Source organism: Lycium ferocissimum, chromosome 12, assembly GCF_029784015.1.
Source record: "Lycium ferocissimum isolate CSIRO_LF1 chromosome 12, AGI_CSIRO_Lferr_CH_V1, whole genome shotgun sequence".
In the NCBI taxonomy this organism is placed as follows: Eukaryota; Viridiplantae; Streptophyta; class Magnoliopsida; order Solanales; family Solanaceae; genus Lycium; species Lycium ferocissimum.
The window spans coordinates 59,050,949-59,067,956 of NC_081353.1; the positions used below are offsets into that span (position 1 = coordinate 59,050,949).

Below are 17,008 nucleotides of genomic sequence, written 5' to 3' on the forward strand. Positions count from 1 at the left end.
TTTCTCTTCAGGAAGTCTATTTTCGTTACAAAAGGAAAATAAGTTTGATCCTATTCGGTTGTTGCATATTTGTAGGTAATTTTATTAACTCGATTGCTGCATGTTAAGATCTTTCCCCTTAGAGCTTCCATTAATGCTTAATAAAACAAAAAGGTAAATTATAGAAGAATTCTAGAACTCCTACTAATACTTATTAATTTAGAGTTTTAAAAAAAAAGTATTTCCCCTTAGAACCTCCATTAATGCTTAATAATTTGGAATAAAATAAAAATTCCTACTAAAACTTATTTTTAGAATTTAAGAAAAAGATATGCAAGAAAACACTGGGACAATAATTTTTTGGACACATAAAATTGTACTTTAATGTTGAAAGTGCGTAGAATGGAATTAAAATTTTATCCACTTTGAATTTTCGTGACCATCACCACAAGCATATACATGCCAAGTTAGTATATAGCAAATTTTAACCAAAAATAATATACATATATATATATATATATAGCAATTGATTTCAACTTAAAATTTCATGTTAAAATAAAAACTTTAATAAAAATCTGTCGTTACTTTTGGTAAAATGCCTTAATTTTTGGCAAAAGAAAACTGCCTTACTTTTTTACGAAAGAAAAGCCGCCGTCGGGATCCACGAAAGAAAATCCGCCGTCGGGATCCGAATTACTTTCCAACTCAAATTGAACGTGTGTAGTTGTGTACCATGATAAACCGATCGTGTGTTTTTGTTTGCAATTTTATGTAGGGGCAAGTGAAACTAAATCAGATTGGTGCAGAGCCAACTATGAGGTGGATGATGATGTTTCTTTCGTAGAAAACTCAATTCATGGAAGGTTGGACAAATTTGCTTTTTGTTTTTTGTTTTTTGTTTTTTTGTTTTTTTTGTTTTTAAAGTTACATGAAATAGTTTTGGCTAGGATTTTAGGTTGAAGGTATATGTCGTCGTTTTATTTTTTGTTATGCATATTGACCTTACACTTTTTATGTTGATACCATTATTATATATTTGCGTGAATGTTTAGAGTCATGATGTTTATTTTCTTCATTTATATTGTTGTTATACATGAATTTAGTCTTGAAAATTATATGTTTGTTGCTTCATGATTTTCTAATTATTATCATGCCATGATCTAATTAACTACGTCAATTTTTGCTTTTCAATAATCTATGTATATGCTTATTGTTTGAACACGATATGCACGTGCAACGCACGTATACTAAACTAGTTATATATATTAATAAGTATTAATTAATGCCTAGAAAATTAATGCATGGTATTATATTTGCGGGAATATATTAAATGAATCCTCCTGGATATGGGTTATTATGGGCCCTTAAACTTGAATTGTGTTCACGTATTCTATGGAAAGTGAAACTCATCATTGAACAAATTTTTTTTAAAAAAATGTTTCACTTCTTAATTATACTCTGCCTTTGGTATATTTATTAAAATTTCTTCCAATGCATTACCTCAAAATCACATATTTCCCTTAACTTTCCACATTCTTATATGCATTTCCACTCTCTTATTTTTACCTATAAAATGGTACTAATCAATAGCTAATTTTCTTCATTATTTCTCACCATTCTCGAATACCATACAACTCTCATAAATCCTTGTCACGAAGATGAATACTAAAGCTAGCACTATTTCTCCTACATTAGTCTTTTTAATTTTCTTTGATCTCTCTTTTGTTTCTTGTCGCAAAATAATAAGCAATAAGCGTGGTGAATATGACTTCACTCTTGATCTTATCCACCGCGATTCTCCTCTTTCACCTTTCTACACTCCTTCAAACACTCCATTAAGCCGCCTTCGAAATGCCTTCCATCGATCATTTTCACGAGCTTTATTTTTCAAAAAAAATCCCTTTGTTACTAACAACACAATCCAATCAGATATTTCTCCAATCCCAGGCGAATACCTCATGAAAATATCAATTGGAACTCCATCGGTGGAAATTCTAGCAATAGGCGACAATCGGCAAAGTGACTTAACATGGACGCAATGCAAACCTTGCGTTAATTGTTTCCAACGATCAGCGCCTCTTTTCGATTCCAACAAAAGCTCTACTTATAAAACTGTGGGGTGCAACGTGAAGAATGTACATCACTAGGGACTTCTTCTTGTGTAGGAGGAAATATTTGTGAATATCAAATGAGTTGCGGTGATCAGTCACACACTAGTGGTGACCTTGCTTTTGAAAAATTCACGTTTCCTTCTACTTCTGGCAATAACGTTGACATTCCTAATATTGTCTTTAGTTGCGGTCATGACAATGGTGGTATGTTTAATAACTATACCTCTGGTATTATTGGACTAGGTGGTGGTGAAGTTTCAATTATCAACCAATTAGTTAATGAAATCAATGGGAAATTCTATTATTGTTTGATCCCAATTCCATTAGAATCATCAATTTCCAATGCTAGCAGTCACATCAACTTTGGCAATAGTGACATCGTGTCAAGCTCTAACGTCGTTTCAACTTCCTTGATTGTCACGCCCCAAAACCCACCCTAGACGTGACCGGCATCCGATGTCATAAACAACATCGGAAGAACCTAAACAACATAATAATAATACTTGAACCCGCCAGGTTCAACATTCGCCTCCAACAGTTTATACATTAAATGTAACAAATCATGAATACATAAACTAAATCAGCGGAAGTCTTTAATATCATAAAAGTTAATCAAACGCGACGATGCCCAAGAGTTAACAAAACTCAACAACTACCCACAAGAATGTATACTATGGAGCTTCTAAGATAAAGAGGTAATAGTTTAACTCATCGGGACGCAGCCCAAAAACTAATAATAAATGAACAAATAATAGGGTGTCCCACGAATGAACGTGTGGGCTCGCCAAATAAACGGCAATAGCAAGTCCTTCCTAAGCGCACAGAAGTATCACGAACCTCTCTCCTTCGTTACCTAACATACCATCAAAAACGACAATGGTATGCACAGGTACTTCGTACTCAGTGAGTGCCTCGGGACAATGAGTAATATAAAAATAAAATATAATACCACGTAAAGAAATCCAGTTCCGAAAAGATAGTAAAAAAAGAACTGTCATTCCACTTTATGATTCTTAATACCGTTTGTTGAACGCTTTATAAGCCGTACAAAATCCCAATTTCAATTATGCTTTAAATCGATCGGCATAAATACGGTCCATAATAAAGATGGACATCACAATCGCCCATACATGGGCCCAACTCAATATCAACAACATTGCGTAATACACCGGAATATGGATTCACGGTGGCTACTCTTCCTCCCGAATAGCAAGGCAATTAATACACCCTGTAGCGAACCCGAAGTGGCCACTCTTCCTCCCGAATGGCAAGGCAATTAATACACTAGGATCCATAGTGGCTACTCTTCGTCCCGAATAGCAAGGCAAACATAACAACAAGGTCCATGGCATAGAAGCCGACTCACAACTTGTCTCGAGTAGTCACACCATCATTTAACGTTAAAGTTCATTATGCCATTTCAAAAGAGTAATCCATTCCAATCAATATTTTGAAAACGTACAACTTCTTTAAAAAGATTTTCATGTCCCAATTTATCAATGAGAATGTTGTTACCAACTATTAACTAGCATTCATAAGCATCTCTCGTAGAAGAAAACGTTCATAATATCTCATACATATATATAGGGTTTGTTACAATATAGGTTTAATGTGGGTTTGTCCCCTCACACACATTAACCACCATTTAGACATGAATTAGGGTTCAAGAAACATGAAAAGATTACTTTTCCTCCCATTCATTAAAGAATCCTTGAAGAAAATTTATACTTCCAACAAAGAGTTTCAAAAAGTGATTTTCAACCAAAAATAAGTTTAAAAAAAAAAGAGAGAGACATACAAATCACCTTTATAGTCAACAATGATTTTAAAAGAGACATACCAATCACAACCAAAGAGTTCGTAAAAACCGATAGAAATAGTATGTTCAAAAGAGACATACATCCAAAATAAGGTTTTTAAAAGGGAGACATACATCCAAAATAAAGTTTTTAAAAAGGGAGACATACATCCAAAATAAGGTTTTTAAAAGGGAGACATACCTTAATTTGTTAAACAAGGTTTAACAAATCACTTTTCTAATGAAGAACACCTAAACCCTAGCTTGAATCACTTTGGGAAGAATTATGTTGTAAACCCTAGGTTTTGGTCATAAAATCATGTTAGAAAGGGATTAGGAACTTGAATTCAACCTAGAATCATGATATCATTTACCTTGTGTGGTTCTTGAGGCTTGGGACTTGTTCTTATTGACTTTAGGGTAAATTTTCGTGAATGGGGTCTTTGGGGAAATAAACCCCAAACCTTAAATATAACGAAAACGCGTAAACCTGACTTTTTGACCTAAATCCGACCGTTACGGATGGGTCCGCGATGCGGGACCATCGCGCAATGTTTTGCAGCTCAATACTCAGACTTGCGTGATCGGCTCGCGATGCGGGGCCATCGCACGCGCCCCCACGCGCCTGAAAATGCGACGGGTGTCGGTTCTGCACAGTGTTCGGTAAAATGGACATAATGGGCGACCTACCGTTGGAAAGATATTTCAAAGATCTACAACTTTCATTAGGAAGTGTTTCCAAATTCGTAACACATTTTCATAAAAATCGCCTAGAAGACAGACCTACCAAAACTTAGGCGAATTTAAGAGGCCTTAAGAACTTCACTAGTTGGTTTGGCTTCAAAACGACCATCTTCCACCCGAATTCATCAAGAATGGATTCATATCGACATAATATCATCTTAATACTAGATTTTTTTCACATTCACACCTAGTTCAAGTTTACGAAGTGTTACATTGATAAAGAAAGAACCACATACGTTCTACTATGTAAATTTGAAAGGTGTCAGTTTTGCGAATAAGACGTTGACATTCGAATCTTCTAAAATTGGCTCTTCTTCTGCGGCTGGTGGTGGTGGTGACGAAGGTAATATTATAACGCTAACACTTCTTCCTAACGATTTTTACACGAATTTGGAATCAATGTTGGTGGATTGGATCAATGCTACGAAGAAGGACGATCCTTCGGGAACATTTGGTCTATGTTACGAGTCAAAGAATGGCACTATCGATGTCCAACGGTTGTTGCACATTTTACAAATGCGGATTTAGAGTTATCACCTTCAAGCACGTTTGCACAAGTGGAGGAAGGTTTGGTTTGTCTTACAATGGTGCCAGCAGAGGACATTGCTATATTTGGAAACTTGGCACAGGCCAATTTCCTAATTGGATATGATCTTGTGGCCAATAAAGTGTCCTTCCAGCCAACTGATTGCACTAAATACTAATTCAAATGTTGTTCAAACTTCAAACTTTAAACCTGTATTTATTTCATCTTATGCTTAAAAATGAAGATATCTGATGTGCTTAATGAGCAGTTATTGTTACTCTTTAAGTGTTTTAATCGGTTTAGATATTATTCTTCTGGGTTTTTTACCACCTTTTGTAAGAACTGGCTAAGTTGGAAAACAGTTCTGATTGGACCAATTTATATGGGATTTAAGTTACATACGTTATTTAATTTTGTACAACTGAGAGAAAAAGTCTTTCCAGCTTCCCTTATAATGCTAATTCTTGATACATATAACCGATATTAAACTCTTCTATAATACGATATTTAAGTCTTAAAATAAATCGAGGGATAAAAAAGTCATATTTCATTTTTCATAGACCTTTTTTTTTCTTTTCTTTTCTTTTCTTCAAGGATCTAGTATGCTAACTTCATTAGTGTGATTAATTCGGATTCATCTGAGCTAACTCACTAAAAGGGGTATGATTAATCCAAATTCTATCAAAGCTGATTCACTAAAGGGCGTAAAATTTTCCTAGCAAAAGCTCTCTATCCTCATAGCTGAAACCGGAGAACTCGGGTTAAAGATGAAGGGAACTCAATCCTCCCACCACAACCCTCACGTAGTTATTTTCTTTGTCGCACATTAGCTTTTTGTTTTCTGAAGTTGAAAAAGGAAAGCCAACTTAATTAGCTAATATAGAAAGAGATTCTCGAATGATATCGGTTCTGCTTCATCCCTAAATAGAGGCGTCAAAATCCTTTCCATTGCTTCTTGCGGTGCTGTTGATTTAGATGATAAGACCATTTTATCAAAACATAGGCAACAAAACCAAATTGAAAAGGGCCAAACTAACTGATGAATGCTTTTACCAACGACTGTGCCTCATTTCCGATTGTGGGACGGATTGGCGAGATTGCTCAGATTGCCTTGTTACAATTTCGATCTTCACTAAAAAAAGTATAATACAGTAATTTTTTTTATAAACTGATTACTTATACAGAAAATACTCTATTTGTGCAAAAGTGCTACATTCATGTACAGAGAATGCTTCTCAGCAGCTACATTATGTGCCTAGCATGATATCAATATTGTCCAATACTATTCCAAGCTCCAATATGTGAGCTTGTCCCAGATTAATGAGACATGGAAGTTCAAATCCAAAAGTTCTTCCTATCCTTCCACTTCATACTCTTCTCTCCCTGCTTCCAAGTTGCCCTTTCCTGCATATAATAGAGAAACTAGATAAGCTTGGAAATTTCTTTTATAGTACAATGTGATATTTTACAACATCAACAGTACAACCAGACCAATTTGTTTAAGTTGCTTTATCTTCTCTAATTCATCACCAAATTTCTGGTTTAATTGATAGTAAAAAATGAACGTTTTTTCAGAAAGAATGCACCATGTTGCACTTGAGGCGCTACTTTGAGGCAGCTTTTCAGTAATGCTGTCAACCTGTTTACTTTAAAAAGTTGTGGTTGCTGCACAGATGCTCCTCTTACCAAGCTATTAGGCTACTGGACACATAGTGAAACTGGGCACACCTCTAAACTAAGTGTCCGGAGTACGAAGTAACTCTCGAGCAACTCTATCTTCCCTTCTGGAATTTTTCTTCCTCTTCCTCTCCAAATTGGGCTCTTTTGCTTTTAGGTCATTGCTGAAGGACCTCAATGAGGCAGCCAGGTGATCATTCCGATGTGCTAGGAAGTATGTATTAAAAACATTAGTAGCTCGTAGGTTCATAAAAAGGAGCATTGTTAAATCAATTTTGAAAATGAACTGCTCTGACAAGACACATGCTATGGAAAATTGAATGTTGTCTATCTTGAATGAACCTAAAATGAGCTGTGCAAAGGGCAAACACTATCAATTTTGAAATAATTGACTGTAGTAGCAAATGATTATCAACCTTTCTTATGGACAGGGCGGGAAAAAAATTAGGGACACATGCAATACTTTTAAACTGATCAGATGAAACACACATGATTCCATATACATGAAGCAGCATTGTTCTTCCAGTGAACTGCTAAGTAAACTTTTAAAATACTCTTGAGTATCTGGGAAAAGTGACTGTAAATTTAACAGAAAGTGGATAAAGCTAGGTTGTGAGTATAGACAAGGCCAAGTAGACATAAAACTAAGTTGTGCTTATAAGGAGTGATGTCTACGATCTACATTTACGGATATTGACTAGTAAGAACTCACCGGAAACAATAACATCTTCCATGTTTACGGACTTACGACCAGCATGCTGTGCAAATAATTCAAGGTCCTTCGCTAGCTGTTCTGCGCTTGAAAAAGAGTACTGTGTAAGTTAATTGCTTCAGCAATCAAGATATATAGTTAGAGACATGCCTGAACATGATATTCAATTAAAACGGCAACGAGACAACTACGGCCTCATTTGTTTCCACTTAATAGAGTTCTCAATGAATCATTAACATCTCAACTCATTAAGTACATTTGTTTTTATATACGACCCCTTATTTGCTATTACTAGGTCTGGTTCATTCAAATCTTGTATGAAGTCTTAAAATCATAAAGAAGATGTTTATTTAGATAGTCTTATAAACGTGACATTTTACCACTGCTCTAGCCATTACCACCAGCCTCCACCGCACAACCACCACTACTAACTACCTTTACTGTCAACCACTTGTGCTCCTTGATGTAGCCATCTCAAACCTCAAGAGCCCCAAGACATTTTTCATTGTTGTTTAAAAAATTATTATTTTATTCCTTGAATAAGATGTAATTCTAGTGTAACTTCAACCTTTCTCGAGTCAAAACTGCCTGCCTAGCCACCAGCCAGGTGAAACATAGAACCTTTGTAGGAGCATAAGTCTTCCAGATAAACTTCCATGGCCAGTCGACTATCTGATGAGCATAGTCGCTGATTGATAAGTAGGCAGATTTGACTGTGAAGGCCCCATCTTTGCTTGGATTCCAAATCAGCTTCTCCTCTGCTTCTGATAACCCCTGGAAGACTTCCAAGGTCTTAAAAAACTCCACTATTTCAATTTCCCAATCATTTAGAGCCCTCCTAAATGTAATGTTCCATCCTTGCAATCCCTTAACTGTAGATAAATAATCATTTGGAGAGGTAGAGATACTCAGCAAATCAGGAAAAAGATCTTTCAAACTTCCATGCCCGAGCCAATTGTCTGCCCAAAACAAAGTCTTTCTTCCATTACCAACCTGAATCTTTGAGTTCTTTAAAAGTGTGTCCCAATGAGATCTGATGGATCTCCGCACCCCTACTCCATAAGGACTAGTAACAATATCTGTGCACCACATCCCTACCTGGCCGTATTTGTCTTGGATTAACCTTCTCCATAAGCTATTCTCCTCCACATTATACCTCCAGAGCCACTTCATCAATAAACTTGCATTTTGAGCATTTAAATCCCTAATTCCCAAACCCCACTTTTATTTGGAGGTGATTATGGACTTCCATTCGACCAAATGCATAGCTTGCTTGTCCTTATTTCCTTGCCAAATGAAGTTTCTTCTTAAAGCATCAATTCTATCCCTTACCTTGCCAGGTAAGGGGAACAGAGACATCACATAAGTAGGTAATGCATCTATCACACTATTTACCAATATAACTCTACCACCCAAAGACAAGTACTGACTTGTCCAGGAAGCCAATCTTTTCTCACATTTTTCAATCACTCCATTCCATATTTCCATGGCCTTGTTTTTAGAGCCCAAGGAAAGGCCCCCACCTCACATCCCAGAACAGCTAAGATTGCTAAGATTCTTTTTTTTTGTTTTTTACTTTTATTTTTTGGGGGAGCTATTGCTAAGATTTTAAAGCAGTAGTGCATAAAATTACAGTTCTCAGACGAGCAGCTATAGTGGATGACAAAATTGTACGATTGCATGGAGTTTGTAGCATATGGGATTTTGTACAAAACAGACCAGCCAGTAAGATACGAGATCAATAACATTTGGTACAAGAACAGCCTTGAAGTTGCCTACTACATGTGGTGACACTTTTTGATGGGCCTTCAGTGTTTGTATTGTTAGTGACTAACTGTACACATTGAAAATGAAACAGGTTTCGTGTTAGTCGCAAATGAAATCTTCAAATATATTGTCCATTTTATGATGGAAAGTGCAGATAGCGTCAACATGCAGGGTCAGCATATCACTCCTTAGACAGATTGAAGTGTCATCCTCAATCAAACGAAAGTGAATGTTGAATGTCCTATGAAAAAACAACCAATAACTTCTATACCTCAAGGCATTTTTCTTTTCCTGACAGGCTCTCTATATCTCAAGTCACATCATATGCGCTTAAAGTCCATATGTATTTTCCTTAGCCCTCAAGCCTCTAGTGCAAATAGGAATAAAACCAACATGGGATGGAACCTCATTGCTATTAAAACAATTCTAACTAAAACCTAGAGTATTCGAGAAGTGGAGCAATTGAGTGAATCTCCTTTAAATACATGAAACTGTAACTAACTTGAGATATTCTAAGAGCTAACCTAACAACCAAATCTAATACTCTAATCTTCTAGATAAAGATTAGATAAGGTGTTCAAAATAATTCAAATAAATGAAATCGAACTATAACAAACTAAATGTATTAGATAAGATCGGTGTTATCAAAAGCGAAAAGCGCAAAAAAGCTCTAAGGTCCATCAGGGCTTTAAGCGCAAATAGAGCGGGGGCTTTAATGCAAAAAGGCCCAAATGGAGAAAAAAAAATATAAATAAATATGTTTAGCCCAAGACTAATAATTATAAGCATGAATAACAAATATGTGGACAAAGAAATTAAATTTTCTTTTCACGATAAAGTGAAATATCGATAGATTTAGTGTCGCCTCATCAAAAACGCTCGTTCACAAGGAAAAGTTTGTCGTAAAGCCTTGATGACGACACTGAAGCGCAATAAGACGAGAAACTGAGTTTCCTCATCATTAACGGAAGTCATTTTCTTATAATTATCCTTTTTTCAACCCCATGCTAGTATATTATTAACTTTATAAACTATAACTTGCTCATAATAACACATAGTAATATTATTAATTTCTAGGATTTTGATCAAAGCACATTTTCAATCAGTTAATAATATTTTTAATCTTTAATAGTACTTAATATGTTCATCTCATATGATATATTTTTTTTGTCATATTTTGTTGTCTGATAAGAAAAATGACACCTCCAAAATATATTTAATATGATTATCAAATCATAAAAATAGTATATATTTAAAAGCACAAATTGAACATACCTGCAAACTTGAAGGCTAAATCAGAAATACAGGTGATGATGGGTTGAGAAACCTCCATAGCAGATTGTTTTGCTGTTATTAAAAAATAATGCACCAAAATGAACAAGTTAAAAGACGGCATCATTTCAAAATGAATAATTGGGAAAATAACGTACCCTGTGATTGGGCAATGGAGATTGTGCATAGCCGGAAACGATCACGGAGTAATTCGGTAACGGCTTCTTCTTCGTCTCTGTCAACTTCACTTGCCATTTCGCCTCCATCTATGTCGATAGTAGGGGAATTGTTGTTGAGCATTATCAAACTATTGCTGCCGATTGCGATGGATGGATGCGCGGGAAATTCGATGGTCCAAACGGGTTTTATGTCAATGGACGCATGGAAACACCTATTCTTATCGCTTTTTTTTTTTTTTTTTTTTTTGTCCTTCATTTGGGTGGTCTTTAATTTTTGTCCTTCAAATTGGCACTCTTTAAGTTTTGCCTTTCAAATTGGTGGTCTTTAACTTTTTTCCTCTGTCTTTACAAATTTTATCTTCAGGCAGAATTTTACAAATATGACCATGTAAGGAAGAATTTGTAAAGACAGAGGATAAAAATATTTGATGGACAAAAATTAAAGACCACCCGCAGCGAAGGACAATCCTGCAAATTGCCCTTGTTATTGGGCTATATCTACACATACACAAGCCCCTCAAATCTGTTTGTCCTCGTTTTATTTGGATTTGGCTGGTCGCCCAAAAATATTTAAACACACACTATTTTGTATTTCAAAAATGTAATTTTATGTATATCATACTAATACATATGAAAAATATATATTTGCTCACTATTATTTTGGTGGGCTGCTATTTATCTCACTTCTCTTTATTTTAATCCTCTTTTTGTTCCGGCAAGTTAGGCAGTTGGCCGATCAACCAAAATATTTACATGTTCTAGCCAAATATACAAAACATATATACTATTACGTGTTAAAATATATTATGTATTAAAATATATCATTTATGTATATCCTATATCAATATACAAAAAATATATACATTTGTGACTATTGTTTTATTGGGTGACTATTTATGCCAATTTCTCTATTTTTGGAAATAGACTAATCCAACGGCTAACTACTTATTTGGATGGTTGTTACCCAATATTTCATAATGCACCATTTTATATTGTGTTATGTCGTACCATATGTAGTTTATATTATTTTGTGGATGCAATATCGTCTTGATACATTGTATTGCATCGTTTACCTGCTTTAATAATATTTTGAATTGTTCGATTTGACTGCATTACGTTGAATTACAACAGATAAGTTTACTAAAATATCTTAATTCTACTAGATATCGAAGCCCGTGTCAGCACGGGCCCAACATATATTGTAAAGGGTAAAGCACATATATATATATACATATTAAAAATTTCATTCACACATACACATTTCATACATTTTTCATACAGCTTTTATGCACAAAAATTTCAGATAATTTTTTAAGCCTTTGAGCAAAAATAAATAATAAATGTCTAAAAAAATAAATTCTTACAAAAAAAATTTTAAAAAAATTATTTTCTGAAAAAAATAAAAAAAAACGAAAAATATATGAAAATCCGTCATCTTTCGTAAAATATCGTTATATTTTGTAAATAAGAAAAACTATCTATATACTTTGTAATAAAGAGTCTTGAGTAGGTACCCTATGTCATTTTCCCATAATTTTTTTCTCTATGCAATTATAAGAATCTTTCAAAGTATTTTATGAATTTTTTAAAAATTACGTGTAAAAATTAGAAGTTTTGGGAGCATAGATTCAACAATTTGTGTTATAGTGTATCTATTTGTTTCAAGTAATGTAACCTTATTCTTATTATTTTTGAAAGAAATATGTTAATAATCATTTTTTAAACTGCTAATCAAACCTTAACTAACATTTCAAAACATATTAAAATTTAATTACATTTTTTAAATTCGAAAACATCATTTGAACGATCATACTCCTAAATTAAAACGTGAAAATCTTTAAACTTCGCATATATGCATAACTTGAAATACAAGGACTACATAAAAAATTCCTAGAAACAATATTAACACGGTTCATACTCCAAAAATTATTTATAAAATTTGAAATATGCAGTTCAAACTCTAGGTATTTATTATAAATCAATGTCTCATATATAGGGTAATTATATGAGTATATGGTGGCATATAACATGGGAAATGTGATATAAAATACTCCTTCTATCCTTTATTTTTACTTGACCTGTCATAATTATGTATTTACTAATAAATTATTTTGGCTATTTTCATGCTCCATAATTAGAAACTTAGTACATTGGATATTTATCTTAATTTCTTTATAGAACATTAAACATTGTAGTAAAGTGTAAACACATTTAAATAATTTGATCACAAAATAACATTAAGTGACGTTACTTCGTTAAAAAACTGATTTTGATAAAATGAATCCCTGCTTACGTTTCTCTGTCTATTTAAGACACTTGAAAGCTAATGTGCAGGATATTTATTAAAAAAGCTATGGAGAGATGGACAAGTAAAACCTGCAAACAGAGACTTCCACATAAATTTTTTCGAGTGACCCACGTTTTTTGATGAGTCATTTGAAAAGGCTGCAAATGCAACGTGTAGCGTAGAATCTAGTGTGAACCCATCTTCCAGCAAAGTAACTTATGCACTTTATTGTCCAAAAAAGAAAAAGTACACACATATAACACCTACGTACAATGTCTTTTAACCAAAAAAATCTGAAATGTCAATTTTGAAAAATAATTCCGTATTATTTTTGCTGAAAAAAAAAATCGGGTCAGATTGAGTTATTTTAGTGAGTAAAAAATTATTTGAGGGTAAAATAATTTTGAAGGGCTAGGATGATGCCACGTGCTAGCGGGGCTTGACAACAGAGGGTATAATTGACCCCATAAGTATAATAGCGTAAGGGTATAATTAGCCCTAAAGTATAACGAAGGGTATGGATGAACTATTTTTCAAAGTTCAGGGGTAATTTTGGCCCTTTTCCGATTAAAAAAATATAAGATAATTTTTTTTCAAACTTATCTGCAATCATGCCTGGTAAATTTATTGAGATACTGACTTCATCCAACTTACCAGATGTTTTTTAATTAAAGCTTCTACATCCAATCAAAAAAGAGCCAATAAAAAGCGGTGCTAACAAAATGTTAGAATCATGTTTTTACTAGGCACCAATCCGTAATTAATATTCCTTTCGTCCCAAATTAAGTGTCTTACATTCTTTTTGATTTGTCTAAAAAAGAATGTTTATTTCTGTATTTAGTAAGTTGACAATTAAAATATCTTACATGACAAGTTTTAAAACCATAAGATTCAAGGATATTTAGTTTAGGAGCACAACATTCAAAAGTTTCCTTTTATTCCGTATACTATGTGTCTAGTCAAATTAAGACACTTAAAGTTTCCTCTGTTTTAATTTATGTGAACCCATTTGACTGAACACGACATTTAAGAAAGAGTGAAGACTTTTGAAACTTGTGATTCAAAATAAATTTTGAATATTTATGTGGCTGTAAATCATTTCATAAAGTGAATTTATTTTCAAATTAGGAAAGACGTCATTTATTTTGACACGAATTAAAAAAGAAATAGATTCACATACAAAGCAAAGCATTTTGAGTCCCACATCGAGGACAAGAATGTTATCAATGAATATGGAACTAGTATAAAGGGATAGGAAGTATATCAACTTTAAAACTTGCCTTAAACTAATGAGTAAGGAAAACAAAGCGGACGGTGAGAGCCGGACGCAGCGCTTGTGAAACTCAATGTTTGCGCAAGAATTTATGGAGGGGTTATAGGCTGGCCAAGTGTTGACGCTGCCTACTTTGCAGAACTCGCTTGTGCGGGCCTCCCCACACCCACCCCCAATTCTTAGTTCTAAATCTTTTTGTAGAAATTCCTTAATTAACTATGTAGAAAAGGTGCAGATTCGATTGTGAATTATAGAACACTTTTTGACGATCTATTTAATACTTCTTCCAGTCAAGTTGACAGTTTTTGTTGGTTGACAGTTTTAGTTGGTCAAGTTGACAATTCACTACGGGACTTTTAGTACATTACAACATCTTTAATCCAGAACCCATGCAATTTTTTTTTTATTTTTAATTTTGTGTCCAGTCAAACTAATACATTTAAATTACAACATCTTTAATCCAGAACCGATTCAATTTTATTTTTTTAAAATTTTTGTGTCCAGTTAAACTAATACATTTAAATTAAGATGGAGGGAGTAAGAAATTGTGTAGACCAATAAATAAATATTTTTTAAATTTTGTGTCCAGTCAAACTAATATATTTAAATTGAAATGGAGGGAGTAAGAAATTATGTAGAGCAATAAATAAAGGTCAGAAATTATGTAGACCAATAAATAAAGGTCATGTGTTTAATTAAATGTTTTTATAATTCTATCATTAATGGAGGGACAATTTTAAGTCTGAAAATACTGTTAGGGGCAAATTTGATGAAGAGGAGATTTTTGAGTCATTTCTAATATGTTGAGGGCAATTTTATTCAAATAGGTAGAAGAAGGGAAAATTTGATCCAATAGGTGGAAGGAGAGAGTTTTGAAACATTTTTGCTACGTAATGGCATTTTTAATCCTTTTCCAAAAACAAAATGATTAACTAAAATCAATCCAGAAAAAAGTCTCAGCAAAAAAAAAATGTAAATGGAGATGAAAACGGATAGAAAGAATGTGGCAAATGAACAAGCAATATGAGGTGGAGATTGAAACCATTATACCAAGCAGCTCCAGCATTGATCATGTGGCAGATATGGAAGAGCAGAAATACATTGAGGCATGGTGGATCTATCTCATATAGCAAGGTGATTCATGAAACAACAAGGAGTTTATATTCCTTTCCTCAGATGAGATATCCAAGGATACAAAACCTTCCAAAAATCTGGCCAGGTATGATTCAGTTCATGGAAAATCATAAGGTGCCATTGGTGTGTAAGCAAGTCAGTTGGAAGAAGCCAAGCATAGGATACAAATGCAATACAGATGGAGCATCAAGAGGAATCCAGGCCCTAGTTCAACAGCTTTTTGTATCAGAAATCATGAAGGGGATCTGATATATGCTAAAGCTAAGAGATTAACAAACACTACAAATCAGGTGGCAGAGGCAGTTGCCATAGAGGAAGGTTTACAATATTGTATTGATCAGCAACTCTTACCAGTAATATTGGAAACTGATTCATTAACCATGAAGAAAGTCTTGGATGGGATATGGGAGGTTCCTTGGAATATATCTTTGGTGGTTCGAGAGGATACAACACTTAAAGAAAGACGAGCGAGTTCAAGTAGAGCATGTTTGAGAGAAGGAAACCCGCTTGGTGATTATTTTGCTAACTTAGTTTTTGATTTTACTGAATGTATGATTCAATTCAGGCATTTTGAGGAAGTTCCAACTCAAGGTAGAAGATTCATTAATCTGGACAAAGCATAAGTTCCAAACCTCAGAATAAGATCAGCTATGACATAATACAGTTTTCAGGGAAGGGAACAAACTGATCATAGAATCATCTTTAGTGTGTGGTATTAATCTCTTGATTCATTTTATTAAAGATGTGTTTATGATTGGTTTGGGGATGCAAAGCAGGTTAGCTTGGCTTTGATATATTCATGCATGCAGTAGCTACTGCAAACAAGTTTCCAGCTAAATCTGATCAAAGTCAAAAACTGGATGCTTCTGATATTGACATTCTCAGCAGATTGAATCAGTTACATCCATATTTGTCTGAAGAGTTCTTCAAGAGATTTGATCCATTCCACCTGTGAGACTTGTTGGTGTGAAAGATGGATACAAATCAAGACATATCGAGCTTTATTAGTTGATAGATTTCTGCCTAGTTTTTGTCAAGTTTTGGCAGTTGTCTAGTTTACATTTCCTCTTGTATAGCTCCTTTATTTTCTTTCTTTCTTTTTGTGCTGCAGTATTTTTTTTTTTTTTTTTTTTTTTTTTTTTTTTTTTTTGCAGATTCTGTACAGAACTTATTTGATTATGAATAAATCTCCACCTTTATGGTGGCTTTTTTAAAAGAAAAAAAAATATGAGGTGGAGATATATAGCGTAGATGAGAATTAAGAATTTATAATAGAGGAAAGGTCCAAATTTGCGTTTGTGAATGATGCCTTTTGCCTTACGTATGAACTTAAGGTCAATCGTCATGCCCTCGTCGTTACAAAATTGAAACAAATTAATTCTTATTTTTCAGTTCATCTAATGAAACCATTAAAACATAAAAAGGAAAAATGGTTAAATTTGCCCCTCTACTAAGTCAAAAGGATTAATTTTAGCCTATGTTAAACTATCTGTATAAAAATACTGTCATTATTACCTACATGGTTCAAATAAAGTCCCGCTCCGTTAGA

General features: G+C 33.9%; 1 protein-coding gene, 1 non-coding gene and 1 pseudogene across 4 annotated transcripts; 2 read left to right on the forward strand and 1 right to left on the reverse strand.

Annotated features, from left to right (window-relative positions):
* Positions 1-1,637: 1,637 nt before the first annotated feature.
* LOC132039484 (aspartic proteinase CDR1-like) lies at positions 1,638-5,336 on the forward strand (annotated as a pseudogene).
* A 928-nt stretch (positions 5,337-6,264) lies between these two features.
* Positions 6,265-10,986, reverse strand: LOC132040782 (protein MHF1 homolog). Of its 3 annotated transcripts, none has more exons than XM_059431454.1 (5): positions 10,745-10,986; positions 10,590-10,661; positions 7,548-7,628; positions 6,887-7,042; positions 6,265-6,562 (listed from the first exon to the last, which is right to left on the reverse strand). In XM_059431454.1, exons 1-4 carry the CDS (start codon positions 10,884-10,886, stop codon positions 6,894-6,896), a joined length of 444 nt encoding a protein of 147 aa, XP_059287437.1. In that variant the 5' UTR covers positions 10,887-10,986; the 3' UTR covers positions 6,265-6,562; positions 6,887-6,893. The 3 variants fall into 3 exon arrangements, with proteins under 3 accessions (XP_059287437.1, XP_059287436.1, XP_059287438.1); XM_059431453.1 differs by having other exon boundaries at positions 6,845-7,042; XM_059431455.1 differs by lacking the exon at positions 6,887-7,042.
* A 3,342-nt stretch (positions 10,987-14,328) lies between these two features.
* LOC132041249 (U12 minor spliceosomal RNA) lies at positions 14,329-14,488 on the forward strand. The gene has a single exon (XR_009410952.1). It is a non-coding gene; the product is annotated as a U12 minor spliceosomal RNA (small nuclear RNA).
* The last annotated feature ends 2,520 nt before the right edge of the window (positions 14,489-17,008 follow it).